Source organism: Cyanistes caeruleus, chromosome 18 (genome assembly GCF_971803275.1).
Source record: "Cyanistes caeruleus chromosome 18, bCyaCae1.hap1.1, whole genome shotgun sequence".
NCBI classification, from domain to species: domain Eukaryota; kingdom Metazoa; phylum Chordata; class Aves; order Passeriformes; family Paridae; genus Cyanistes; species Cyanistes caeruleus.
In genome coordinates this window covers 3,686,771-3,714,269 of record NC_141718.1, presented here as the reverse complement: position 1 = coordinate 3,714,269, position 27,499 = coordinate 3,686,771, and the positions used below count along the sequence as shown (strand labels likewise).

At 46.9% G+C, this 27,499-nt stretch overlaps 1 protein-coding gene across 6 annotated transcripts in view; it reads left to right on the top strand.

Moving 5' to 3' along the window:
* The window catches only part of HECTD4 (HECT domain E3 ubiquitin protein ligase 4), a 64,580-nt gene that overhangs the window by 31,505 nt on the left and 5,576 nt on the right, over positions 1–27,499 (top strand). For all 6 annotated transcript variants that reach the window (XM_023937369.2, XM_023937372.2, XM_086855859.1 and 3 more), the window contains 48 exons: positions 195–358; positions 642–875; positions 1,009–1,201; positions 1,354–1,458; positions 1,544–1,632; positions 1,941–2,116; positions 2,823–2,958; positions 3,105–3,246; positions 3,342–3,508; positions 4,032–4,178; positions 4,449–4,633; positions 5,027–5,180; positions 5,418–5,698; positions 6,121–6,310; positions 7,118–7,199; positions 7,766–7,968; positions 8,149–8,284; positions 8,900–9,082; positions 9,312–9,482; positions 9,918–10,087; positions 10,388–10,503; positions 11,322–11,425; positions 11,635–11,796; positions 11,920–12,068; positions 12,277–12,356; positions 12,474–12,637; positions 13,112–13,349; positions 13,779–13,915; positions 14,086–14,212; positions 14,452–14,589; positions 14,705–14,841; positions 14,993–15,153; positions 15,339–15,520; positions 15,903–16,108; positions 16,347–16,477; positions 16,641–16,846; positions 17,670–17,849; positions 18,131–19,437; positions 20,911–21,118; positions 21,739–21,962; positions 22,044–22,195; positions 22,609–22,715; positions 23,484–23,607; positions 24,359–24,549; positions 25,042–25,188; positions 26,133–26,252; positions 26,382–26,537; positions 27,245–27,348. In XM_023937369.2, coding sequence (XP_023793137.2) covers positions 195–358; positions 642–875; positions 1,009–1,201; positions 1,354–1,458; positions 1,544–1,632; positions 1,941–2,116; positions 2,823–2,958; positions 3,105–3,246; positions 3,342–3,508; positions 4,032–4,178; positions 4,449–4,633; positions 5,027–5,180; positions 5,418–5,698; positions 6,121–6,310; positions 7,118–7,199; positions 7,766–7,968; positions 8,149–8,284; positions 8,900–9,082; positions 9,312–9,482; positions 9,918–10,087; positions 10,388–10,503; positions 11,322–11,425; positions 11,635–11,796; positions 11,920–12,068; positions 12,277–12,356; positions 12,474–12,637; positions 13,112–13,349; positions 13,779–13,915; positions 14,086–14,212; positions 14,452–14,589; positions 14,705–14,841; positions 14,993–15,153; positions 15,339–15,520; positions 15,903–16,108; positions 16,347–16,477; positions 16,641–16,846; positions 17,670–17,849; positions 18,131–19,437; positions 20,911–21,118; positions 21,739–21,962; positions 22,044–22,195; positions 22,609–22,715; positions 23,484–23,607; positions 24,359–24,549; positions 25,042–25,188; positions 26,133–26,252; positions 26,382–26,537; positions 27,245–27,348 — 8,766 coding nt within the window. The remainder of the gene's footprint in view (positions 1–194; positions 359–641; positions 876–1,008; positions 1,202–1,353; positions 1,459–1,543; positions 1,633–1,940; positions 2,117–2,822; positions 2,959–3,104; positions 3,247–3,341; positions 3,509–4,031; positions 4,179–4,448; positions 4,634–5,026; positions 5,181–5,417; positions 5,699–6,120; positions 6,311–7,117; positions 7,200–7,765; positions 7,969–8,148; positions 8,285–8,899; positions 9,083–9,311; positions 9,483–9,917; positions 10,088–10,387; positions 10,504–11,321; positions 11,426–11,634; positions 11,797–11,919; positions 12,069–12,276; positions 12,357–12,473; positions 12,638–13,111; positions 13,350–13,778; positions 13,916–14,085; positions 14,213–14,451; positions 14,590–14,704; positions 14,842–14,992; positions 15,154–15,338; positions 15,521–15,902; positions 16,109–16,346; positions 16,478–16,640; positions 16,847–17,669; positions 17,850–18,130; positions 19,438–20,910; positions 21,119–21,738; positions 21,963–22,043; positions 22,196–22,608; positions 22,716–23,483; positions 23,608–24,358; positions 24,550–25,041; positions 25,189–26,132; positions 26,253–26,381; positions 26,538–27,244; positions 27,349–27,499) is intronic.

Sequence of the window (27,499 nt, the reverse complement as noted above, 5' to 3'; positions counted from 1 at the left end):
TAAACCCCTTACATCTTGTCTTGAGTTGTTCTTACAAGTTGCTGTTAATTGTTAAGCATTTTTGTGTGAGAGTTAAGATAGGTCGAGCTGTATCTTACATTTAAAAGATTATATATGAAATCTCCTAGCTTGAATCTGTTGGAAAGGACTTCCTGGTGATTTCTTGGTTGAACTTCTCCCTGTTCCTGCTGCAGGAATCCTCAGAGGATGTGTCAGGAGGTTTGCCATTCCTGGTTGACCTGGCCCTTGGCCTCTCTGTGCTGGCCTGTTCCATGCTGAGGATCTTGTACAACGGGCCAGAAATTACCAAAGATGAAGAAACCTGTCAAGAGCTCTTAAGATCTAAACTCTTACAAAGGTAAATAAAAGTCAATTTTGGTCTGAGTAGTTTTTTTCCTGAGGGGAAGTAACTTGTGCTCAATTCTTGTGCTTTAAGGTGATGTTTGGATAATTTTTCTTGTAGTTTGTTCAGCACTTTGTGTTGCCTAAAATTGAGGGAATATTCCAAAACAGCAGATCATGTTTCTTATTAATAATCATTGATAACAATGATTATTAATACAATCAATTATTATTAATATAATCAATGATTATTAATATAATCATATATCCTTTTAACTGTTTTTTATTTCTTTTTGCAGGTGCCAGTGGCAGGTGGAAGCCAACGGGGTCATATCTCCAGCCCTTACTCCAAGCCCTTCTCCACTGCCTCTCACCATCGAGGAGGACAGGGAATTCACATATCCCTCTGATGTGCTCGTGCCTCCTGTTGGACACTACTTTGATCTGCCCAGGATTAGGCTGCCCCCAGGAATCATGATCAAGCTCAGGGAAATTTCTGGACGTGCTCGGCCTCAATTTAGACCCAGTATAAAGTAAGGAGTCCTTGTTTCCCTCTGGGTTTTTAACCTTGTTTGTGACTGCAGCGTCTGATGATTTATGAATATGAATTATCCAAGTTGGTCTCTTACTCCTGATTAATAAGTTTGGCTTTCCCTGGAACCCTAGGGAAGTGATCCAGCCAGAAGTCATGGAGGAGATGGTGGTTTCATGTGTGATTAAACATCTCAATTTGGTTGATGCTCTCCAGTCCCTGATAAATTTCCAGTATCAGGAGGAACATGCTGAAGAATATGATTTACTTTGTAAAATTATGGGAGAAACCTTTAAGAAGCTGAATGCCATGGAGAGACAACTGCAGGTAAAACGAAAATTATTCAAAACAGCAGAAGGCTTTTTTTGAGAGTAAAGTTATATTTTAGCACCATAGAAATACAAAATGTACTCAGAGTTTTTATTTTAAAATCCCTGTTACACCTGAAGTGCCACAAGTGTGATTTTTGTCTCTATCAGAGTGTGGCTGAGCTGGAGCAGAAGTGGCAGAATGAGGTGGATGATGCCATGCACGGGAAGCTGGAGAACAATGTTCCCTTTTTTTACGATTATCACTTCAACGAGGTGAGCCCTGGGGCTGCTGTGGGGGTGTTTGTGCCTCACTCTGCTTCCTCAAAACCTGTTCACCCATCTCCTTCCCTTTGTTCAGAGCAAGATGAAGGAGCTGGAGCTTCTGTGTTCAATGAAGGAAGTTTCTTTTGATGGGAGTGATCTTGAGAACGTGGTCCTGGCACTAAGGTCAGTATTAGTGAACATTCAGGCCTCAAAGGAGGGGCAACTTCAGGAGATTCCAGGGAGTTCCAAAAGTACCTGATGAAATGATTAGAAACTTCTGTGCTAAATATATTACTACCTTATTAAACTGCTTGTGTTTGCTAAGGAATCACTTGTTTATTTCTTCCATTTTTTCTGCTTTCTCCTCTGTTGGCATAGAACACACTGATGCCACACGTCCTCCTTAGATGACCTTTCCCCCAGTAACGCTTCCTTTCTGAAAGCATTCAAACATCAACTTGCCTTCTTTTACTTCCTTTTCACAATCCTAGGGAGAAGTTTTTCCAAGAGGTGAATTCACTGATCCAGAAGACCTCTCACCCCTTAGCAAAGACCAAAACCTTGGTGAAGAGCTTGATGAACAGAGCAGAGCTGTTGTTGCATGTGACCATTGCAGCACAGTCTGGGATCACAAGGAGCATCTCAGGGACCCCTGCAGAGACTCCAGGTACATCTCTCATTACCAGCATTTTCCAAAGATACCTTTCATTTCTTATTTTTTCCTCTTTTGCTTCAAATCAAACTATTTTTTCCCTAAATTAAATTAGTTCTTTTACAAGAAATAAAGTCGAGTCTTTGTTTTCTGATTGTCATGATGATGGTAAATAAAAATCTGAGTAATAATAGGTGGAATTTAAATTTCAGTCTCCTGATTGAGGATATTGAGGATATTTATATTGATATTCCTGATATTGAGGAAAAATACTTAACCAAATCAAAAGAAACCTGATTTGAAACAATACCTGAAAACAGGAAAATCCTCAGAGCTGACTTTGTTTTTTGTTTGCAGTGTGATTTAATTATGTTGGAGCTATAACTTCGGCTTACATTTCATATGGAAACATGAGTGACTTGCAGTTCTCCTTCTAAAAATCTCCCTTGAGTAATTCTTACACATACTGATTATTATTTTTTTTAAACCTTTGTTTGGAAGTTTGTGAATTGAAGCCTTCAATTCCAAATCTTTAACTCCCAACAGGGTTGAAAACGGGAGAATTCTCCTATCTGAGTTGCACGTTCTTGCTCGGACTGGGTTTTCCCCACCCTTTGTTTCAGCTTCCATTGGGATACCCACCAGTGGTTTTAAAGCCAGTTTGTAAATAATTTCCTGCACCAGGAATAACCTTTTTTAATATTGTTTTACAATATTTCAGCCTGTAAATCAGCCTCTGAGACCAAGGTGATCTCGCACGCCGTGCGCCAGCCCGTGTTCCTGCGCAGCATGTCCGCCCCGTCCGACCTGGAGATGATCGGCAACGAGGACATCGAGTTTGCCCGGGCCAGCCAGAGGTACAGCAGGGTTCATTCCTTCCCTTCACACCTCTGTGCTGTTCCAGTGATCAACTTGATCAGATTTATTACTGCCAGCACAGCAGGATTTGTGGTGGTTGGATCAGCTTCCTGCTGCCGGGCGTGACGTTGCTGTTCCCTCGCAGGCGCCGACACGTCACCAGCCACAGGAGCAGCTCCTTCACCCTGCTCCAGTCCCTGGCCATCGAGGACAGCAGGGACAAACCCACCTACAGTGTCCTGCTGGGGCAGCTCTTTGCTTTCATCGGGACAAACCCCGACCAAGCCGTACGTCGTTACTTTATTTCAGATCCCAACTTGCTCAAAAACAGGAGGTGCCTCGTTCGTGTCTAACAAAAAAAATCTCATCCCAAACCTCGCAGGTGTCCAGCAGCAGCTTCCTGCTGGCTGCCCAGACCCGCTGGAGACGTGGGAACACCAGGAAGCAGGCTCTGGTGCACATGAGGGAGCTGCTGACGGCTGCCGTGCGTGTCGGGGGCGTGACCCACCTGGTGGGCCCGGTGACAATGGTGCTCCAGGGAGGGCCAAGGTGGGTGCATTTCTCCAGGATCCAGTGGAAGGGAATAAGTTGCTTTGGACAAGGGAAAGTCAGGAGTGAGTAGCTGTGAGGGCACAAGTTGGCAGAGCTAAGGTTGCAACAAACACTTTGATTCTTGTGGGGTGAAGAGGCAGAAACTTGTAAGAAATGCTTTTATTTATCAGTAGAGGAACTTTCATGCTGTTCTGACATGTACCCAGGTATGCAAAGAGGGTATCCTTCTCTCTTCATTTAATTCTAAATTAATACTAATTAGATATTAGTGGTAGATTTAGATGATACTGTCATCTAAATGTAGTAAACATTTTGTATTTTGTTTGCAGTGGGATTTAATCATGTCAGAGCTATAGCCACACTAACTCTGGTTTACTTGTTTCATATGAAAACACAAGTGACTTGCAGTATTGCTTCCAAGTCTTCCACGAGTAGTTCTTAACATGCACTGATTATTATTTTCATAATTTGGAGCTTTGTGAACTGAAGCCTTCCATTCCCAATCTCTAACCCCCAACAGGATTGAAGAGCTGACGTGTGGTGGGATGGTGGAGCAGGTCCAGGAGGCTTTTGGAGAGACCATGACGTCGGTGGTGTCCCTGTGTGCCCGCTACCCCATCGCCTGTGCCAACAGCATTGGCCTCCTGTGCACCATTCCCTACACAAGGTGGGGAAGGCAAGGGGGGCATCCACACCTGGCCTCAGTAGGCTTTGCCTTAAAGAGAAGCATTAAATAGTATAAATACATCCCCTTTCCTCATCATGAGGAGTGTCTGACAACATCCGGGTAAATTCCCTCACAATTCCATCTGGGAAGGGCAAGGGGGAGGCAGAACCATCTTTCTGCCAAGTAAACTGATTAATTACTGAGCTAACAGCAGGTTCTGGATTCCCAGTGTGATGGGGAAGTTAATTCCAGCCTGAATTTCTCCTGCAGGAGTGAGGAGAAGTGTCTGGTGCGGAGTGGCCTGGTCCAGCTCATGGACCGGCTCTGCAGCCTCAGCAGCCAGACAGAGTCCAGCTCAAATGAAAAACAGACCAAGAAACAGAAGGTGGCCACCATGGCTTGGGCTGCATTCCAGGTGCTGGCCAACCGCTGTGTGGAGTGGGAAAAGGAAGAAGGTAGGAAATATCTCCTGCTGGGTGTGTTTGAACTGTCTGAGGAGTGGTGTAAATGTATTTAAAATAGGGCAGTCACTCACCGTGACTTGGGACTCTTCGAATTCTTAAGAAATGAATACAAAACTCAGTGGATTTTCTTCTTGTTTTTTTAATTCTGGCTTTTTTCCTCCCCATGGAAATAATTTCAAGTTTTGCCGCTTGATTCTGTCTAAACATAATCAGAGAACCTGGAGGTTCAGAGCGATCATTTGGGATTTCTCCTGTGCTAGAATTCACCCATAACACACTTAGACTTAGAGACACGTGGCTGTTGGATGTATCAGGGGCTATTTTTGTGCTATGTACATTGATTTTTTTTGATTACAACTGTGAATTCTTCCATCCCTTCCAAAGGGGGTTCCACAGATGCCGTTCACTCCGGGCTGGCCAGGCAGGTCTCCAGCCTCCTCACCAACCACCTGGCCAGAGCCACTGAGTGCTGTGGCAACCAGGCTGCAGGGAATGATGCACTGCAGGATGTCCTCAGCCTTCTGAATGACCTCTCAAGGTACCAGGCCTTTGCTTTGGAGTATTTTCTTCCCGTGTATCAAAGCCCATGTGGGATCTTCTGTGGATTTTTTTTAAACCGTTCTAAAACTGACCCTTCATCTTAGTGTTTAATCTGTGCTGTCAAGTTAAGGAAGAATTGCTACAGATGTTTTGTCAGACACTGAAATTGCTTTTAATACATCTTGTAAATAATAAATAATTTTGGTTTTAATTTCAAGATTGCTTTCCCTTTCAGGAGTCACATAGGTAAAGCCATCCTGAGCCAGCCAGCCTGCGTGTCCAAGCTTCTGTCCCTTCTCTTGGACCAGCGTCCTTCTCCAAAGCTGGTCCTAATAATCCTGCAGTTGTGTCGTGCTGCGCTGCCTCTCATGAGTGTTGAGGACTGTGGAAACGTGGAATTGCCTCCCTGGAGCTACTCAGTGCCCTCCCTGAACAGCGAGCAGGATGATCCCAGTGACCCAGCCTCCAAGATTGCCTCCCTGCTGCTGGCAAAGCTGGCGGATTATGTCGTGCCAGGTACCAGTGGCTGTTTGCTCTTGTGCCCGAGGGACTCAAGTTTCATGGAATCTTGGAATGAAAAGGGCCTTAAAGCCCATCCAGCCCCATCCCCTTCCACACCATCAGCTATCCCAGGCTGCTCCAAGCCCTGTCCAGCCTGGTCTTGGGCACTCCCAGGGAGCCAGGGGCAGCCACAGCTTCTCTGGGCACCCTGTGCCAGGAGCTTTTGTATTGACAGAAAGCTCAAGTATTGGGAGGTTTCTGATATGTCACTGTGAGCAGAATATTCCTGTGACTTTCCATCTGCCTCCTAATTTCCCTGGCCTCAGACCAAAGTGGGAGTCCCACAGACACATCCCACATGTGTTAGCATTGGTTCCAAGGGTAAGAAAATTCATGGATGTGTTTCTTTGTTTTCTTTTTTTCCTTTCTACTTCAAGGCTGCCAGACTGTCCTTTCTCCAACTGCCTCTGAGCCAGATACTACCTTGGCAAAAGCCAGCCCTAAAAATTCCATAAAAGGTGATAAAGATCCTGGAGAAGAAAGCGAGGCAGTGGATGGTAAACTCTCTATTTTTATCCATAAAAGAGAAGATCAATCCTCCCATGAAGTCCTTCAGCCTTTACTAAGGTAATCTCAGCTCACTGGATTGGAATTAGAGCCAATTTCTCAAATTCCTTTTATCTTCTCTTTTTTTTTTTTTTTTGAGCACTGCAGCTGCAGAAAAATGCAGATACAGGAGTAAATGGGAAAGCAAAGTGTACTGGCAAAGCAATAAGATAATGCAAAGGGACATGGGAACATCCTCATCTGTCTGAAAACAATCTCATGAGAAATTAGCTACTTAGACTCAGTGTTTCTGATGGAATTATCATTTTTCTTGTTTATGGTGTGACAGGCCTAACAAATAGAACTGTCAAGGCAAAATGGCTTTAAAAGCACTGCTTTAATAATGCATAAGCTGGACAATAATTTGCTATTAAACATTCTTTAGTATTCTCAGCACCCACCTGGATGATGGGATCACTGAATGCCAGTGCTGACCCCTCCTGCATTTTGTGTTATTTGTTTCATCTTCCCCCACTCCCTGGCTTGATTTTGAACCCATACTCTAAAAAATTACACTAAAAGGTACAAGTGAAAGGTGAACTCAGAGCCCTGGGCATTTGTGATCAATAAAAACCATTTCATGAGGCTTCTTCCTGAGGGGGGAAGGGTTAAATTGCTTTGCAAATACCTTCATTCAATAGGATTAAATTCCCTCTGTAAATGGGATATGTCCTTAGCTAATATTTCTCTTGCTGTTGAGCATTCAGCTGCAAGGTTGGCTTCAAATCATTTCAAGCCACCCATAATATATGAATTTGGACTGTGTAGCTCAGCTGTGTTTTTCAGCAGTCAGAACAAAGCTCCTGTGGTTTTTTTCCCCTCCAACAGTAGCTCAGAAGGTCGCCCATTCCGACTGGGAACTGGAGCCAACATGGAGAAGGTGGTGAAGATGGATCGGGACATGACAAAAGTAAGAGGAGAAATAACAAGAGAATTGCTCAGCTTCTAAAAACTGGTGGCCAGACAGAATTCTTGGGTTTTACTGACGTTAAGACCCTTTTGATCAGTGTTTTATTCAGCATTTACCTCTGTAAATACAGATCAAATAGAGATCAGGGGTAAATGATGTAAAAGAATTTCAGCCGATGCTTCCTGCAACTGTTGTAGGTCAGGTTTAAGCCCCTTTAATATTCTCTTTCCTCAAGTGTTTAATGCACATTGATAATGCAGATTTTAAGCCACACACTTGATTTCAAATTTCATGTCTATTTTCAGACATGTTCTTGAGTGTTTGCACTGGAAATACTCATCGGTGTCCTTTTGATCAGAGAAAATGAACTGTTAATTTAAGAGGGGAATGTTAAAGGCAGTGAATTGATCCCTGATCCCTCTGTAGGTGATAAAAAGTAAGAGACAGAACCCATCTATGACTAACACACACCCAGGAAGGGGTTTTGCTGTGTTCTCAGCACTTTTACATGAGCAGAGTGACCAAACCCATCTGACATTTGCCTTCTGTGGCAATTTCCTTTGCAGTGTGGCTGCTGTGAAGTCATTACAGAGGAAGCTGCTGCAGCTCTTAGAAAGGCAACCAAGTGGGCACAATCTGGGCTGATAGTGAGTGTGGGGCCACCCATAGAGACTGTCAATCCAGAGAGCAGCAGTGGCTTGTCCACTGGGGACAAAAAGAAGACTGCACAAACCTCCATTTGCAGGGAGAGGAATTCGGAGCTCGCCAGGTAAATCCCTCAGTCTGCATTCTGCTTTTCTCTCTACCGATATTTGTAGTGCTCCCAAAGATAATCTCTGTTGATAAACTTCCTCCTTCTTTTGCTGTTTATATCTTGTTGACAAATGAAGCTTCTTTTTGTTCCGTGGTTTTGAGCTGAGTGGTCACATTGCCTTTGTCTCCCGGGCAGGACGGATCCGGTGAGGCCGTTCATCAGCGGGCACGTGGCTAACAGCATGGCAGCAGAGGTGATTGCCCTGCTGCACAGCCTGCTCATGGCCCCAGAGTCCAATGCAGCCCAGATCTGGACAACAACTGCTGAAAAAGTGAGCAAAGACAGCCATGAGTGGTGCATTCCTCTCCGGGGGTTGAGTAGTTGGAGAATCTAATGATGAGCAAGGCCTGAGCTGCTCCATTCTGATTTACACAAAACCAGTTCACACCAGGGTGTGGAGCTGCACAGACCCAGCCCTTTCTCAGCTGTCTTGGGGTGGAACAAACACTCAAAAGTTACCCATCATTAGATAATGTGCTGTCATTCTTTTCAGGCATTAACAGTGCTGTTTGTTGGGGAGTTCCCTTGCCTGTGGCAGGTTTTTCTATCTTGGCTGTGGCCTCTGAGGGTACAAAGTGTTGGCTGGAACAAAACAAGTTGGTTTTATGTTCCTCTGAATCCTGCAGCACCTAATCTATTCCTTAGGTGAAATCCTCAGCAAAGACTTTTGCCAAGATTATATTTTATCCTAAAAGTTACCAGGGAATGGTCATGGCTTTGATGGTGCTCACACTTCAGAGAACTTGAAATATTCTGAGTTACATAATTGTCTTCAAGAACAAAAATAATTCTTGTGAGACTGTGTGGGCTGGAGGCTTGGGGCATTGGTTTTTTGTTGGAATTGTGCTTTGAAGTCGTTCCCTGGTATTTTTGCTTCTGTCTTCAGGTTCTGTCTCGAGCTCTGATGTACATTCCACAGCTTGGGAAATATGCAGAGAGCATTTTGGAGAATGGGAGTAGCAGTGGAAGGAAACTGGCTAAACTTCAAAGGATCGCTCGGCAGGCAGTGGCTGCCCTGTGTGCTCTGGGTGGCTTTAAGGAGACAATTAAAATAGGTTCTGAAGTTCAGGTAATTCAGCACTGTTCATATTTGATATCTTAGATGAGAATTGGTGCTCTCCTGAGGTTTTGCCTTCACTGGGATCCTTGGGAGCAGGATGTGCTTGTGGAACAGCAGCTTGTGGAGCTTGTTTGCTACAACACGCCCCTGTGCTTGTGTGTGCAGTTGATGTGTGATGTCAGACCCTGACTCCTGGTTGTAACACCTTCAGTCTCATGCAGCTCTTCTTTGGTTGTAGGTTTTAGGCAAAGGAATAGCAGGAAGCATTGGAGTTGTGGCATCTATTAATGAGCAAGAAGGTATAGCCACGGTCAAATTCCCACCCACCACTATAGACACTAGAAAGACCTCCCAGGCATCAGACACTTTAACTATTCCATTATCTAGGCTCTGTGTTCCGAGATCTGAGGTATGGCAGTTTTAAACATCCAATATTCAGTATAATCTCGATTCTTGCTTTATTTCTGTCACAGCATACTGACTATTAATCTACAGCACGTTAAAAAAAAAACAGTGTTTCATCTTTGCTTTGAAATGATTTGTAATGTTTGCCTTGTTTTTTTAAGCATATATTAATACTGTGTTTAAGTTCTCATTCAAGTAACATGAGTATTCATCTTTTGTGCTTAATGATATTCCATTGCATACTGGGTTGGGGGGTTTTTTGGTTAATTTCTGGCTTTGTTTGGGGTTTGGTTTTTTGTTTGTTTTTTTCTTTTGTTGGTGTTTGGTGCTGATATTGTATTAGTAAAATATAAGTATTAACTCCAGGTAATAAAACACCCTCATTTCTTAGAAACTAACTACTTGAATTTAACTTTTTACCGTGCCCCCCCACCATCAGGCATTGCCTCTTCATAAACTGTCCATTACTGAGAAGGTAGTACAGGCAGTCCAGTCCATGTTGCTCCCTCAGGAGGGAAGTCTCTCTATTCACACCTCACTTCCTGCAACAGGAGATGGCTCAACCCCAGTAATGGCAGTGGTCCGGCTCCTTGCTGAAATAAGAACCAGGTGAGTCCTGCCTTTGTGCACAAACATCCCAGGAATTGCAGGAGTTCTTGTGCCCTTCCTCTGGGGGTGTGTAGAAATTCCTCTTTGCACCCTTTCAGTGTCTGGCTGTTGTTCTTGAGTGTCCCTGTAACACTGAGCAAATGCTTCAATAAATCCATTTATGAGGCAGGGAAAAACTGCCTCTGGGGAGGGTCCAGCTAAAATCAGGGTTAAGGCCACCCTTAAATACACTACTGTAATGCCAGCTTTGAATTCAGCATCCACTTTGTAACACTTCAAATGTATAATTTTTCTGTTCAGAGCATGCCTGGTGATGGCTCAGCTGTTGGAAGACAGCTCATTCTGTGAAGAATTCATTCAACAGTGCCCAGCTGCTGTAGAAGTTCTGAATTTGGTGGCCCAGGAGTGCAGCCCTGGTATGTAGCCAACACCTTCTTGGCATATTCAGGTCAGAGACAGATCAGCTTTTAAAATCATTTCAGTGTTTTCTCCTCCAGCTACTCAGAGTTTAGGAATTGGCACAGGACAGAGTGTCTTGTCACAGCTGCAGAGCTGCTGATGGGAGAGCAGCTAATAATCAGCCTAAATCATTAAACATTAGGCATTCATTTAGGCCAGAACAGGATTATTCTGCGTATCAAAGAAGCAAGTCCTGTTTTTCTTCTGCACTCTCCGCTTTGCTTTCTTCCTGCATATCCTACTCTGTATTCCATGACATTATCATCTGTATGTTTTCTTTTTATGACCTTTCCACTGGTTTTTGCAATGCTTTGTTATATTCCTGATCCTTGAGCTCTCCTTGTTTAAGGATAAGCACTGGGCCCAGCAGAAGTCTTAATTCAGGGGCAGGTTTTTAGGAACATGCCGGAGAAAAGGCGGCTGAAGTGAAGGGTAGGAGCCAAGGGATTTAGGTGTAAAAGTGTAAGGACTGATTTTTGTGACATTAGACATCAATTTTTTTGCTTTCCTGCCTTTGCTGGGCCATAAACTTGCTCACTAAAATGAACTTTATATCTTAATTAACATAACAATGTCTTTGCAAACCAAATATAAATTCAACATGAGAAAATACTTGCATATGTTACATTTTACCCTTAATTCCATTGTTTAGGTAAGTGAGGCTGATCAAACCTCCTCAAAGTGCAAATATCATATTTATTTCTGTATTAAGATTGCAGTGTTGGACAGGAGGAGGCAGCTGGGAGCTGATGCCTGGTTTGTGTTGTTGTTGCAGGGGAGAGGCTCGTGGTTGTGGAGATGCAGTGCGAGAGGTTACGGATGTTGTACCGGGACTGTGCTCGGCCCCCTCCTCCTCCCCTGCAAGCAGACAGGAGACAGGTGAGCACAGGGACAGTGCTGAGCCCTCTGCCCTGGGGGAACTGCCCAAACTGGGGGCATTCTTCTTGAAATATTTCATGTGGATTTCTGCCTTGGGATGTGATTTGTTGGAGTTGTATTAAATGTGCCCCTCATAAACTCCGTGGTTGTATTTTAGTGGGTGACTTGGATTGTGATTGGTAGAATAAACTGCTCTGTTGTGTCTGCAGCCCAAAGAAATCACATGGAGCCCATCCAGGGTGTTCCCCCCAGTGAGAGCCTGCATGTTCTCCTCCCACCTCACTGCTGTGACCTTCCTGGCTGACCCCAGTGCAGGTGGGGGACTTCCTCGGGGCACCTTTATCTATGCCACCTCCCCAGTGCCAGTACAGGTGAGACCTCACAGCTCTCCGACACTTTGTCATTGAATATCCAACAGGCCATGAAAAGGAAATTGCCTCTTTGAACTCTGTTTTGTAAATAACTTTTTTAAATGTGTCTATTTTTATTTCTAGGCACCATCATTCTACTGGGAAATTGAAGTGGTTTCCTATGGAGATACAGATGATGACACTGGGCCAATAGTTTCCTTTGGATTTGCCACAGAGGCTGAAAAACGGGATGGGGCTTGGACAAACCCAGTGGGCACCTGCCTCTTTCACAAGTAGGTTTGGGACACACATCAAAAACCACATTTGTCAGCAGATTGGGGAGGAGGCTGTAGTGGGCAGTACATACTTTTAAATTGACATGCTGAAGTGATGGACTGGAATATCCTTGCAAAATCAGGAGAGCTGAGTTGCCTTTTGAGTATCACAGCTTTGGTGAGTGATGATCCTGCTCTGGCTCATTGTGTCCCTCTTGTCCCTCAGCAATGGGCGAGCAGTGCATTACAATGGCTCCAGCCTGCTGCAGTGGAAGAGTGTCAGACTGGATGTGACTCTTTCCCCTGGTATGTGAGAGCATGGCTAAAACCCTTATCTGCTCCATCAGAAAATCCTCTAAATGTCAGGGAAATGCTAGATGAGAAAACTGATTAAATCCTTTTTATGACTGTGTTTTTCTCCAGGTGATGTGGCAGGAATTGGATGGGAAAGAACAGAAGGAACTCCCCCTCCTCCAGGGCAGCCAGCAAAGGGCAGAGTTTATTTTACATACTGTGGGCAGAGACTTGTGCCCTACCTAGAGGATGTGTCTGGTGGAATGTGGCCAGTTGTCCACATCCAGAAAAAGGCAAGTTTGTAACAGAAATGTCACTTAATATACTTTAAGATACTAAAAACATTATATAAAATATTGAACCTACTCTGTAGGAAAGCAAAATTGATAGTTTTTACCTTTCTTGGGTAGGTTGAGGTATTCATTAGCCCGCCCAGGTGCATGTGTTGTGTCATTATTTTGGTTTTCCCTGCCCATTATCACAGCAGTGTGCAGCTGGCCTGGCAGGATGCCTTGTGCCATGCCAGGAGCTCCTCTCCCAGCATTCCTGGCCAGCACTGACCTTGCTTCAGAGCACCCAGCTCTGGCTGCTGCAGCCTGAAGCTGGAAAGCAGGCGAGCTCAAAGTGTGTCTGAAGCAGCTTGAAGCTTTCCCAGAGTTCCAGCTGGAGATCCTGGTGGCAGGGAGGTGTGATCAGCTCCTGACCACAGATGGAGCAGAGTGAGGGCTCAGGGCAGGATCTGAGAGCTTCCCTGGGTCCTTTTGCAGAACACCAAGGTGCGGGCAAACTTTGGTTCGCGGCCGTTCGCCTACGCCGAGGGCCAGGCTCACCGCAACGCCGCCGACCTGTGCCTCGACCTGGCCGAGGAGATCAGCGCCAACTTCGAGGCCTTGCCCTTTGCCATGGCCTCTGACAGTGACAATGACGCTGGCACCAGCATCGCCTCCGACCCCGGCACCCACGGGCCGCCCTGCAGGATCGCTGCCGTCGCCACGGCTCAGCAACGTAAAGTGCCGCTCGCTGCTTTCAAAGCTCTCCCAGCAGAAATGCCAAGCAAGGAAAAAGGATTTAAGCCCAGCCTGGCTGCAGTCCTTAATCCTTAGATAGTGCCTGTTTAGGTGGGGCAGTACCACAAGTCAAAGCCATGTTTATCTGATTCTAGACAAGGCAGTTAAAATTATCTTCTTTGGTCTTCCTCTATGTGAATACGCAAATTATTCGTAATTAATGCAGCTACAATGAGAAATGATCTCATTAGGGCTTGGGGTACAATAGGATGTCACGGTGGATTGGATCAGCCAATTGGTTATGCTGTGTCAAAAGGAATTGCATTCCCACCCCCTGATTGGAGAGCATGGAGTGCTGTGTATCTCCAATTTCATGGGATGTCTTTGCATGCATTATCATCTCATTATTTCGGTCTGTGTCTTGCAGAGTATGACAGTGACACATCCTGCCACTATAAAATGGAGCTGAGCTATGAGAACTTCATCACCTCAGGCCCTGATCCTCACCCCCCTCCTATTGCAGATGATGAAAGTGATGATGATGATGACGATGACATTCCCAGGGTAAGGAATGTGGCAAACTCTGCCTTCTCTATTTTAGAGCCTAAAACCAGATCTTGTCATTTAGATTTTGAAATTTTGCCACACAAGAGCTTTTCCTGCTTCCCTAACAAAAATATAACTGCTGGTAACTTATCACTTCCTGGTGTTCTAAAACTCTTGTGTCTTTGTAGGAGGATCACTATGCCCTCTTGGTCAAAGCCTGGGAAACCAAAGTTTTCCCTACAATTAGAAGAAGATTCCGTAATGAGGCTGAGAGGAAGTCTGGGCTGGATCAGATTAAAGGAGCTTTACAGTTAGGTATGGCTGTATTTATTTCTGTGTGTTTGTGGGAAAGTCACATTAAGAGCAAGGAAGGAATTCTGCGCCCTCATGAGAAGCTCAGGAAAAGCTTTCTTAGGAAAAATCCTAATTCCCATCTTTCAGTCTGAGAGAGCATTTAAGAAATTGAAAAACTCACCTGCTTGGGATCTTAATGAGAATAAGAACTTATTTTAGGTGGCTGAGGGAAATAACTTGCACTCCCTCCTGTCTTTCAGGAATGGTTGATATAGCAAGGCAAACTGTGGAATTCCTGTACGAGGAAAACGGAGGCATCCCAAGGGATCTCTACCTTCCCACCATCGAGGATATCAAAGATGAAGCAAACAAATTCACGATTGATAAAGTACGGAAAGGTAAGGGCAGCACAGCGGATCCTGAGGGGTAAAGAAAAGCTCAGAGGTTTTTGGGACCTACTGCAGAAGTTGTCAGCTGAGGAAAACACCTTCAAAGTGGTGTCCGTTTCTCCAGGTCTCACCGTGGTGACTCGCTCTCCTGACAGCAACAACGTCACCAGCAGCGCTGTCGGAACGGCTCTGCCCAAATTTGCCATTCGGGGCATGCTGAAGACATTTGGCCTTCATGGGGTTGTCCTGGATGTGGACTCAGTGAGTAAACACACACTGGGAGGGCTTGGAAGGATCAGCATCACACAGCTGGGAGCAAAAACTGCTCAGGGAGCTGGATTGGGGCTCTCTTGGAAGGAAAGATGTGGTTATAATTATTGTGTTTCTGACAGTGCTGTGTTTGCTGTTGCAGGTGAATGAGCTGGTCCAAGTCGAGACCTATCTGCGGAGTGAGGGAGTCCTGGTGAGGTACTGGTATCCCATTGACATGTTGGAAAGGCCACCTGCAGGATACAGGAGGACTGCAACCAACGGATTGGTCACCCTGGATAACACCAACATCCAAATTCACAGGTGAAAAAAGAGATGTAGTCACTTAAAGGCACTTTATTACCTGAATTTGAATTACCTGAAGAGCATTTCCTGTAGTACAGTTACCTGCTACAGCTCTGTTTCAAGCAGTACAAACTTCTCAATCTTATTGTCATGGTTGTATTTAATGATGAGGAATTAATAGAATTAATGTTTGTGTTCCCTAGGGAGCTGTTGAGGAGTGAAGCTGCCCTGGCCAAGCTCTACTGTCGCATGGCTCTGCTCAATATTTTTGCTCCCAAATCTCCCCACATGTTCACCCGGCTGTTCCACATTCCTGCCATCCGGGATATCACCCTGGAGCACCTGCAGCTGCTCTCCAACCAGCTTCTTGCACCACCTCTTCCTGGTAAACACTTGGTTTTGTCACAGCTCTTCTTTGGTACAGTACTTTCCTGGGGACAAAAAAAATACCGAATTTGGTATTTCTTTATTAGCTGGTTAATAATGATGGTGTTTAAGCATGAGCTGGGGTGATGGCACAGCTCCATGTTTGCCCTCGCCTGGGGCTGGGCTGAGGCTGGTGAGGGGCACAGCTGGCATGGAGAGGCCAGTGCAGCCACAAGGCTGGGCCTGGCTGGCTCCTCTCACCTGCTGGCTTTTCCACTTGGAGTTTTCCACTTGGAAACAGAGGTTGCGAATCTTGCAGGTGTTTTACAGCTTTTGTTTTCCAGGCTACATAAACAGTTGGAGCGCTCTCCAAATCTGTGCTGTTTTCCTCATCATTCCAGATGGAACCATCAGCTCTAGCTCCATTCTCCTGGCCCAGTCCCTGCAGCACTGCATCCATTCCCAGACCTGTGCTGCCACAGACCTCTTCTACCAGGGCAACTCCCAGGCCATCAGGGAGTGGCTCACTGTGGCCATCACTCGGACGCTGCATCAGGGAGAGGAGAGTCTGCTGGACCTCACCAAACAGATCTGCTCCTTTCTGCAGGTAAAGGACTCACTGACATTTCATGGGAGCGTTGGGTTCCCTTCTCAGGAGCCCTTGTTCTCTGAGTGACTGAAAACAGAGGCAGTAGCATCGCTCTGGGTTGAATTAAAATGAAGCAGCCTCCCACTGTGTCATAATTTGCAGTTAATTAAATACATTGGCTATAGGGCACTCTGTAAGAAGGGGGAGGAGATTTGCTGCTGTTTGTCATCTTCCATGATGGATTGTCCTGTTACAGGCAGCACCAGAACAATTTCCTGCCGAAGAGTTCCCAATTTCCGAATCCAAGGTCAACATGGATGTGAATTTTCCTGGGGCTGCCTTTGTGATTGTGTCCTGCAAGGAAAGTCAGTCTGGGTTCCGAAAAGAGTGAGTCATGGAGAGGGGCAAAGCTGGGTCTGAGCCTGGCAGCCCTGGGGATGGAGTTACTGGGCTTTTTTAATTTTCTCTTCTCTAAGACTTATTCTGAGAGGTGGCTGGGATGTTTTCCAGCTGGTTTGAGCCTAACCAAGCTGTGCTGCTGTTTCCCCAGCTCGTCCCTGTACAAGGCCCCCTGGGCTCGGGTGCTGGTCTATGGGCTGGGCCACAAGGTGAAGAGGAACGGGCAGCTGAACCTGATCGAGGCCGTGTGCTACCCCCGCGACGCCTCCCCCACCAACACCGGCCTGACACCGCCCCCCACCACCAACCAGTACCCGGCTGTCATCACCCCCACCGACAGGGTGCACATCAAACTGGGTGAGCACAGCCACAGCACCAGGGAAAAGCCTGCACTGAGCTCTCAGAGCTGAGAACAGCTTCATTGTGGCCTCTGCAGCACCGTCCTGTGTGCTGGTCCTAGCAGCGGTTAGGACTTTTGTACAAGGAATTCATTCTAAACAAAAAAAAGCCTGGATTTATAAACATTGGCAACCATCTGATCCTGATTTTTATATTCCAGGAGTTCACCCAGCAGTGTTTGTATTCAAAATATTTGATTAAAAATACTGATTTCTGCAGTGTTGGTGCTGTTGGTGTTTGAGGAGCTGTTTCAGATGGAGAATAATTTTTTATTGCTTTTTTAGGTGTTTGTAGGACCCTCTTATGCACAGAGTAATATATCTGCAGTGTAGCAATACTGAGGTCACCCCAGCTTCTCCTGCAAGAGGAATAATTCATATTCTTCCTACTCTTGCCCAAAGGGAGAGATTGGATTTAGAGCAGTGAAGGTGACTGGGTGCAGTGAGCTCTTAGAACTTCCCCTAGGAGATCCTAAAGTTCTTCTGCTGATGTTATTTTCAGTGCCCATCAGACAGAAATAAATTATTTTGGGGGGAGCTCTGTGTGTGTATTTAGATACGGTCAGGCTCAAAATTATTCTGTTTCTTTATGTGAATAAAATGTTCTCCATGCATTTATAATTATAGATTATATTAACTTATCGATATAGAGAAACATTCCTATTTGTTTATTACAAGGTGCTACTTGTGAGAAAATTCTCTCTTAACATAAGTTTAGCCTTGAAAAAATCCTAAATGTGCTCAGAATCATGATAAGGAATTTCTTTTACCTTTTTGCTTAGGAGTGTCTCCTCCTCCTGGAGCTGTTTTGGTCTTGCACTCCCTGCCCCTGGAATTCCCCCTGGCAATGGCATTCACGGAACAGCTCTTAACCTGGAAATTAGAAGATGGGGATGGAAAATCTGAAGATGAACTGGATACTATTCCTGCCTCAGTTCTCTTGCAAGTAGTGGAATTTTTAGGTGAGAATGGAGTATTTCCCTAGCAATGAGCACTGATGATGTGCTGGCTCAGGTGGAGAGTTTAGGAAACAAAAGCTACAGTTGAAATTTTCTGAGCTCTTTCACTGTAATGAAATTTTCTTCAAACTCCAGAAATTTTCTGTCGATTTGCAGTTCTCAGAATAACCTTCCTGTCTTTCTTACTGATGTTGAAATGAGCTTTTCTGGTGCTTTTTTTTTAATGTCACTTTCTGCTAAGAGTGAAACTCTGCTCACTGCTGTGCCTTGCCTTCCTCACACAGGCAACTTCCTCTGGACAACTGACATGGCAGCGTGTGTGAAGGAATTGATCTTTCACCTCTTGGCCGAGCTGCTTCGCAAGATCCACAATCTGGAGCAGAAGAAGAATCCAGCAGGATTGTCCTCATCCATCGCCCTGCAGCTCAACCCCTGCCTGGCCATGCTCATGGCCCTGCAGTCAGAGCTGCACAAGCTCTACGATGAGGAAACCCAGAACTGGGTGTCTGGGAACGCCTGTGGTGGCTCTGGGGTCGGAGTGGCCGACCAGGGAAGATTCTCCACCTACTTCCACGCCCTGATGGAAGTGTGCCTGGCTGTGGCAGAAGTCACCTTGCCCATCAACATGAGCGTGACGGCCAATGTGATCTCATCCACCAGTGCCCCAAATCTTAGTGACTCCTCCTCCTCGTCCTCCTCTTCGCCAGGGCAGACACCACAGAGCCCAAGCTTGCTGTCCAAGAGGAAAAAAGTCAAAATGAAGCGGGAAAAAACCTCGTCCTCAGGGAAAAGGGCTTCATCCAGGGCGGCCGAGACGGACGCGGCGCTGCTCAGCATCGGGGGCAGCAAGCCTGAGGACATGCTGTGGTTCCACAGAGCTCTGACCCTGCTGATAATCCTCAGGCACCTGACAAAGAAGGACCCCCAGGGGCTGGGGGTGACCAACGATGCGGTGGCAGACGCCTGCCAGGCCCTGGTGGGGCCCACGGCCCACAGCCGCCTGCTCGTCATCTCCGGCATCCCCACGCACCTGGAGGAGGGCACTGTCAGGAACGCCATCAGGAAGGCCTGCAATGCCCACGGGGGGGTCTTCAAGGATGAGATCTACATCCCTCTGCAGGAAGAGGATCCCAAAAAAAGCAAGGACAAAGCGGAAGGAGGCGAGTGCAGGACGGAGCTGGAAAAGCCGACGGTTTCCAGCAGCGCCGACAGTTTGGACATCAGCAGCTCCAGCAGCGTCACCCCCGCCATGAGCGTCAGCGCCTCGGCATCCACGAGCCAGGCTTCCCTCTGCAGCTCCCAGGGAATATCCCGCACCGTCAGCGACATCTCCGTGGACCAGTTCCAAGCAGGGCTGGAGCTGGCCATCCCGCCCGGATTGCTGGAGCAGCCGCACGTGGTGTCCAGCCAGGAGAGTCTGGATCTTTCCCACTGCAGCACCGGGAGCCTGGGCAGCCTGGGCAGCCTCGGGGAGCCGCTGGACAACGTGGAGACGGCGTCGGTGTCGGACGTGGGCTCCATGTACACCGTGACGTCTCTGGACAATCAGCCGCTGCTGTCACGGCCCATCAAGGGCTTCGCTGTGGTGGAGGTAACGGAGAGGAACCTCTGGAGCCGGGGTTTTCTGGGAGAATGGGATCTCACTCTAGGGACTGGCACTTTCCAGGGGTGCAGGGTAAACGCGTGTCTAAGAGCATGGGAGACTGGGAGCTCTCAGCTTGGACAGGATGGCTTAAGGAGCACAGAATTCCCTTCTCCGCATTCACAGTCCTGGGAACAATCCCTGTCTCTGGAAGGACTGAGGGGACCCAGTAGTGGAGTGATCCAGCAGCAGGTGGAGGACAGAGGGAAGTAGGGGAGAGCTCTTGTGTGTTCCAGCTTGTAGAGCTCGTTTTCAAAGAGTGCTGCTGAAGCCAAGACCATAAATGAATTCCTAAGGGATTAAATTCCTGGAGGATTGGTAGCTGTGGAGCACAGCAGCCAGTGCAGCTTCCAGCTGGGGAAATCTTTAAACTGCTTTGCAGGGGCTGGGAGAACACATCAGGAGAAAGATCAATTCATTTCCTTTCATGTGCCTTTCTCTAAGATTTGCTCTGGCCACCACTGAGATGAATTTAGAGATTGGAGCCCTTTTGGTTTGACCCACAAAGAAATTGTTTAATATTTAATCAGTACATTTTCACCTATTTTGAGCCACCTATGGATTCCTCTATAAAGGTACTTTAGGAGAGATGATAAATTTTGTTGCTGTCTGGCTCCAAATTAATTTTTAAAAGCATTGTGGGTGGCTGCCATCAGTGCTGGGTCACTCCAGGTGCTCAGCTCTGCACAAGAACCTTCCTCTCTGCTGCTTCCATGAATTGCCTGCTGCAGATTTATCAGGAGGTTCCAGAAGCACAGCCATTCCTGGCAGCCTGGCAATGGAGAGAGATGTTTTTGTATAGTCTGGGATTGTATCAGTTCCTCTTTTAGAAGAAAATCAGCTTTATTCAGATGGAAACTCTGCAAGTTGCTATTCTTGAGCTGTTAATTGACGTGAAGACATCATTGAAATAAAGCATTAAGTGTGGAGAGAGAGCTGCCAGAGTGTTCACATGGAAACTATCGCAAGTCTGGAGCTGCTCTGGTAGTGGTTATTCTAGGAATCAAAGGAAATTGCTGTTCCCCTTCCCAGTCTGTGTAGCTGAGGCTCCAAGGCCTGTGCAAATTGAGGTTTTTCAGAGTGCAGAATTGAGGCAGGGACAGCAGAGTTACAAATAATGCCATCTTACCAGTCTGACACCCTCAGCCCCTTCCCTGCTGTTGCCAAGGGCTGTCTGCAGCCTGAGGAATGGGATGGATGGATCAGAGCTCAGCTTGGTTAATTCCCAGCACAAGGATTTCCATGAATCTTTCTCTAGGCTGCACCTGAATTTTGGCATCAAATTACTGATGCAGCAGAGAGGAGAAGCAATAATGATTATCTGGATGGGGAGGGGGGAAAGGCTTAAACCCCAAATTCCCACGAATGGAAATGAATTTGTTTTCTCAGAATTGCTATGAACTAACTTCATTATTTGTACAGATAAGGTCAAGAGCTAAAATAGAGAAAATCCGAGCCAGCCTCTTCAACAGCAGTGACCTCATTGGTTTGTCCAGCCTGGATGGGGAGGATGAGCTCATGGAGATGTCAACTGAAGAGATTTTAACTGTTTCCACCGTAAATCAGAGTTTGTTTGACACCCAGGGGAGCCCAGCACTAGAAGATTATTTCAATGATAAGTCAATAAAAGGTAGGTGGTTTGATATTGGCAAATCTGTCTTGTGTTCAGCATTTTGGGGGATGAACAGGGCTCAGATTCTTCTTGCTTCAGTAGAAATCAGGGGTGACAACAGCCAGGGAGAAAATCCAGAGCAAGTTTTATCCCTCCAGGAGCCATTTGCAAGCTGAACCTTGCTCAGTTGGCCACCCAGCTAATCAAATAAATCATAAATAAATAACCAAAACACTCCTCATCAACCCAAAAAACTACTGATTTAATTCTTTAGGGACTTTTTTTGAGAAAAGAGCCACTGGTACAACTTTTGACTGCTCGTTCAGTTGATAGATGTTGGTGTCTGTCTGCACAACATAATTTTTATCCTGACATGAAAAACAAACTGCTTTTTTCATCCCCTCTGCACTTCCTCAAGTAATAATTACAGGATGTAATTATAATGGGTGCAGAAGGAGATTTTTCACTGAAGAAATGATTTTTTGGTTTTTTTCCATCTCAAAGCAAGTGCCATGTGATAGAATATTTCATCTGAATGCAGAATCTATTTTCACATTTCAAACTCTAACCAGTTTTCACAGTATTCTGTACCAAATTGTTGGTTTGTTTTTGGTTTGTTTTTTGTTTTTTTTAATTAGGTGAAAAGCTGGTCCCAGGTGCTCGTGAAGTCCTCACAGAGATCTTTAAAAGCTGTGTCCATTCAGAGCAAATGCTGAGCCTGACCCCAGCCAAGCCCATCAAGGTGGCTGACATTTACCTCAGCAAGGAGCAGATCAATTCCCAAACCCCTGGCAACCTTCTCCACATCTTCTTCACCAACGTCCGCCCTCCCAAGAAGGTGCTGGAGGACCAGCTGACCCAGGTAGTGCTTTGCCAGCTGTTCTCAGCCTCTTCTGGTGTCACTTGAAAGCCCTGGGTGACGGTTCACTTTTTGTCTTGGAAGATTTTAAGGAAATACGGAGTTCCCAAGCCCAAATTTGACAAGAGCAAGTACAACAAGGCGGGCAAGGAGCAGCACCCGGTGAAGGTGGTGAGCACCAAGCGCCCGGTCACCAAACCCCCCACCAAGGAGAAGTCTATGCTCAACAGTGTCAGGTGGGTGTCCTCAACCTTGTGGCACTTGTGGAATATTGGATTTCACTGTAGAAATCCAGGATTTATCCCCCCCATCCCTCTGTGCTTCTGTGTATTGGAACAGGGAAACACATCCATGTCAGAGCATCTCAGATTTCTGGAAATTATTTGGCAAAGTGTTTCTTTTTCCAGAGATTGGGGTGGAGTTGTTGGGATCTATTTATAGAACATGTGTTCATCACTGTTTTATTCCAGTGCACTTATCCAAAAAAAACAAACAGATCAGGTTGGACAGGGTTTGGAGCAACCTATGGAAGGTGTCCCATTGCAGGAATGGAACTGGATGGGCTTTTTAGGGTCCTTCCAGACAATTTTGGGATTTTGTGCACAAATGAAGGAAAACTTTTGGCCCTAACACCCACTCTGTCCCTCAGCCGAACAGCCTTAAGTGAGAAGAAACCCACTGTAAAGCCCAAATCTCCTGAGAAGAGCAAACCTGAGGAGAAGGACCCTGAGAAATCTCCCACAAAGAAACAGGAAGGTAGGAGCTACAGAGAATTATTTATAATTTTGCATCATAGGATAATTATTTTTACTGACATGTTTATAGGACTTCATGATAGATTTGGTTTGTCTTTATTTCTAACTAGTCTAGCTAATTTCTGTAAATAGTGATTTAAAATGCAGCTTTTATTTGTGTCTGTAAGTCTGGGTCCAGCAGTTTGTAGGGCATGTCAGTAAACCATGCAGAAAACTTCCTAAGGGGTGAAGTTCCAAGGGTTTGGGATATTATGGATTTGAACCAGATGGGTTTAAATTGTGCTTCTCAATTTATGTGGGGAATTTCTTCAGTTGCAAGTGTAAAATTGGAAAAAAAAGATGATGGAGATAGCTCAGAACCTGGGGAGGAGACAGCACAGCCATGCCATGCCAGGGGTTGTGCTCAGAACTTTTCTCTAGTCAGGTGGAAGAGTGAAGAGAGATGGGTTTGAAGTCCCCTCTTCCTGGAAGTGCCAGGTTAGCTCAGAAAAGGGGAATTTCAGCATCCAGCCGAGAAGGGATCGTTGGTGCCAGGTTAGAGGGAGGGGTTCCAGAGGGACAGTGTGGGATTTGAGCCCTTTAGGGGAGTGAGAAGGTGCCATTGGCTGAGGAGGACGTGACCAAGGTGTGATAGATGGAGCTTCCCAAAAAAGGGTCCATGGTGGGATGGGAGAGCAGGAGGAAGCTGCAGCAGCCACCTCCTGCTCCTGTGTGGGTGAGAACCTCATGGCAGGTGATGAACTCTTTGCTGGTCCGTGTTTGGTGCCAGTTCCTGAGGAGAAGTACCTGACCCTGGATGGGTTTCACCGGTTCGTGGTGGACCGCTCCAAGCAGGACATCCGGAGCGTGTGGAGAGCCATCCTGTCCTGTGGCTACGACCTGCACTTTGAGAGGTACAGCTAGAAAATCTCTCTGAGCAGGTGATACTGGTTCACTCTGCTCACTTTGAAACACCTGATCCCAAGTGTTCCTAATCCAAGAAGCTTTAACACTCCTCTCCATGGCTGCAAGGCCTGTGGGGAAATCAGTTATTTCCTCAAAATGCATTTTAAAAGTCATGCGCTGTCCAAATGCAGGTCCTGATTTCTTGTGCACAGCATGGCCCACAAAATCAGATGCCACAGTGTCCTTTAGAGCTTCCAAACTGTATCATGAATTATCCTTAAGGGAACTGTAGCTCCATGTCTGTCTCTGGTTTCCTTCTCCAGCCTGTGCACTGGGTCATTGTTTAACTGGCACAGAAATGCTTTAGAAGACAGAACTGAAATTTCTTCTTAATATTGTAAAGGAAGAAAATCCCATAAATGAATTCTCCTTCTCTGCCTATGTCAGGCCACAGGCTGATTGTCCTTTATCATCTCCAGAGCAGATAGTGCACTAAGAGAGCTTAATAGGCAGTGCCTCTGTGCCTAATTATTTAATACCAGAGAGGAGCAGCAGGTGATGAATCAGCTCTTGGCCTCGCACTGGGATTCCTGTCATGAAACAGCTCTGCTTAGGGAAAGGGGAGTGGAGAGCAGGGCACCAGGTCCTACCCCAGGTGTAGCTGTACTCCAGGTGTAGCTGTGCCCCAGGTGTAGCTGTACTCCAGGTGTAGCTGCCCAGCACACTGTGAGTGAGCAGCTCTGCCCTGTCCCTTGCCAGGTGCGCCTGCATCGACGCCAGGCACGCGCAGAAGGCGTCGCGCAAGTGGAGCCTGGAGATGGACGTGGCCCTGGTGCAGTACATCAACCGCCTGTGCCGCCACCTGGCCATCACCCCCGCTCGCCTCCACCCCCACGAGGTGTACCTGGACCCGGCTGACGCAGCAGATCCCAGGATTTCCTGTCTCCTGAGTATGTGGGGATGGTTGGCATCGAGGCTTTTTTCGCGGGAGGAGTCGGGAGTGCTCCTGGTGTTCCTTTGGAGGTTCAGTGTGGGATGAGGGGAGTGCTGAGTCTGGCTCTTCTTTCTCCTTGGGTGTGTTTGGGCAAAGTCAGGGATGCACTGCAGCTGCTCCCTGCTTTCCAGGCTGGAACAGGAAATACCTGGTGAGTTCAGCTTGCAGGGGAAGGCAGGCTGGGTTTCCATTCTTGACTTAGGGCAGATTTTTAGTCACTTAAATCCTGTTCTAAGCACTTTAGCAGGAGAATTCAGTGATAACGGAGGATTCTGGGCTCAAGATCCAGGAAGGAATGTCAGGGATCACAGCTGTTCCTGCACCCTCAGCACAGGGATCAGATGGGCTGCTTTGGAAGGGGCTTGTGTTGCTCCTGGACCAAACCTGCTGGCATTTGCAGGAGTTGGGGAATCAGTTCCTGTGTCTGACCGGGAGTTTCCCCCCGCAGATGTCCCCGTGGAGAGCCTGCGGCTGCGCTTTGCCCTGCTGCAGTCCCTCAACACCACGCTGGAGACCTTCTTCCTGCCGCTGGTGGAGCTGCGCCAGACCGAGATGTACGGGAACAGCATCGCTGCCTTACTGCAGGAGGCCAAAGGTCAGCTGGGCACTGAGCAGGGGACACTGAGCAGGGGACACTGAGCAGGGGACACTGAGCAGGGGACACTGAGCACAGGCCACTTCTCTCTTGGTTTGCTTCTCAAGGAGAGGGGGATTATCCTCCTGACACTGCAACCACTGAGTTGTTCCATCTTCTGTGTCTGTGGGTCTTTACCCTCTTGGGAGTATCCAGAAGTCAAAATTCTTTGTTGGTTAACAAGCAGATCAGGTGAAAGGGCCACGACTTTGCTGTTGTAGCATTAGAAAGATCAAGAAAATACTAAAAGTGCATCAGAGTGTTTTTCATTAGACACCCAAAAACCCAAGATTTGGGTCATTACATTGCCCAGATTTGTTTAGTGAAGAAGAGGAAGATATAGAATTCACCAGGGGTGTCAGAGTGTGAAAGGAGGTTTTTGTATTGGCCCAGCTGGAAAAGAAACACTCCTGAACCGGTGTGGGGGAGTGAGGAATGTTCAGAGATTTCTCTTCACAGAGATATGAGGTATTAAATATATTTTTGGGGCAGTGTCACAGCCCTATTTTTTATCATTTTTTGCCTGTAGCTTTACTGTCAAAACATCTCAGATTGCTGAAAAGTATTTGGCAAAGTGTTCCTATTTACAGACATTGTGGTGGAGTTGCTGGGATCTATTTATAGAACATTGGAATTGTGTTCATCAGTGCACTTATTCCAGGAAACATGAGGAGCAAATAGTTGGGACTTGGAGAAACCTGGACTATGGAAGGTGTCCCTGGTGGAATTGGATGAGTGGAATCATGGAAACCATTCTGTGATTCTATGAAATACTTTTTTTTAAAAAAAAAATTAGTTTAGCCATGTCTTACCTACCTACTGAAGGGGAAATTTTTATTCTGCCATTGTCCACCGGAGAATTTCAGGGGTAGATTAACTCTGCTGAAATGTGTTTGTTTCTGCAGGTTTGATCTTTTATGACACAAAAGTCACTGTCATGAACAGAGTGCTCAATGCCACCGTCCAAAGAACTGCTGACCACGCAGCCCCAGAGATCACCCTGGATCCCCTGGAAATCGTGGGAGGTACAGTGAGCACCACTCCTTTCCACCCCCAACAAGTCACCTTGCAACAAGCCAGAGCTGCTTTCCCCCAGCTCAGCTGCTGTTTTGTGAGGCTGCAGCAGGTTCATTTTTCCCCTTTGTGTCGGACAGGGGAGATCCGTTCCTCGGAGAATTCCTACTTCTGCCAGGCCGCCCGGCAGCTGGGCTGCGTGCCCTCGTCCCAGCTCTGCGTCAAACTGGCCAGCGGGGGGGACCCCACCTACGCCTTCAACATCCGCTTCACCGGGGAGGAGGTGCACGGCACCAGTGAGTGACCCTGGGACAGGGCTCCAGGGAGCATGGGGACAGGGACAGCCCGAGTGACATCCCCCAGGAGCAGCCCAGCTCTGCAGCAGGACCTGCCTGGGGTGGGCTTTAAGGAGCAGCACTCCCTTGTGCGTGGAACGGAATGGGATCCCCCTGGATGCTGGCTGTCTTTGGGCTGGTGGTTCCTCAGTGTTTGCGCCATGGGCTGAGGGGGTTCAGCTTGGCAGAGCTGTTCCATGGGCTGTTGAGGCAGATCCCAAAGAGAAAAGGGATTTCTGCTCTCCAAATCCACGGGGGCTGTGCTGGTCCTTGGTGGAGATCCATGGGGGAATATGGAGCCAAAGAGCCCAAAACACAGCTCCTGTCTCCTGTCTGAGGGGTAAAGGAATTGAGCTGAGCCAGGGCTCCATGGGGCCTTCTCCCAGGGGGAATTCTTGTCTTTTGAAGGGCTGTGGTGGTACTGACAGTGTTTATGAGGAGATAAATGTTATGGCTGTGGCTCAGCAGCTGTGCTGATCCCTGGAGCATCATCTCCATTGTTATAGGACAGCCCCATCCATCTCCTAATGCAGCACCAAATCCCATTTGCAGGCCAGCTGGTGGAGCAAACATTCCTGCTGTTCTTGGCGTGCTGGAAAGCAAAGCAGCACTTGAGAATTCGGCTGGGAAAAAAGGAATATTTTCATTGTTCTCCCTCTCTTTTCCAGGTGGATCTTTCCGTCACTTCCTTTGGCAAGTGTGTAAAGAGCTCCAGAGCTCTTCCCTCTCCCTGCTCCTGCTGTGCCCCAGCTCTGCTGTCAATAAGAACAAGGTGTGAGATCCCAAGGCCAAAAATGAGGGTTTTTTTCCTCTTTTTGAACGCTGGGTTTGAATGGGAGTGGGACACATTTGGTCAGAGGTGCAGAGAGAGGCCTCGGATCCATGAAACCAAGCAGGTCCTACATCCTGGGAGAGCTGGAAGT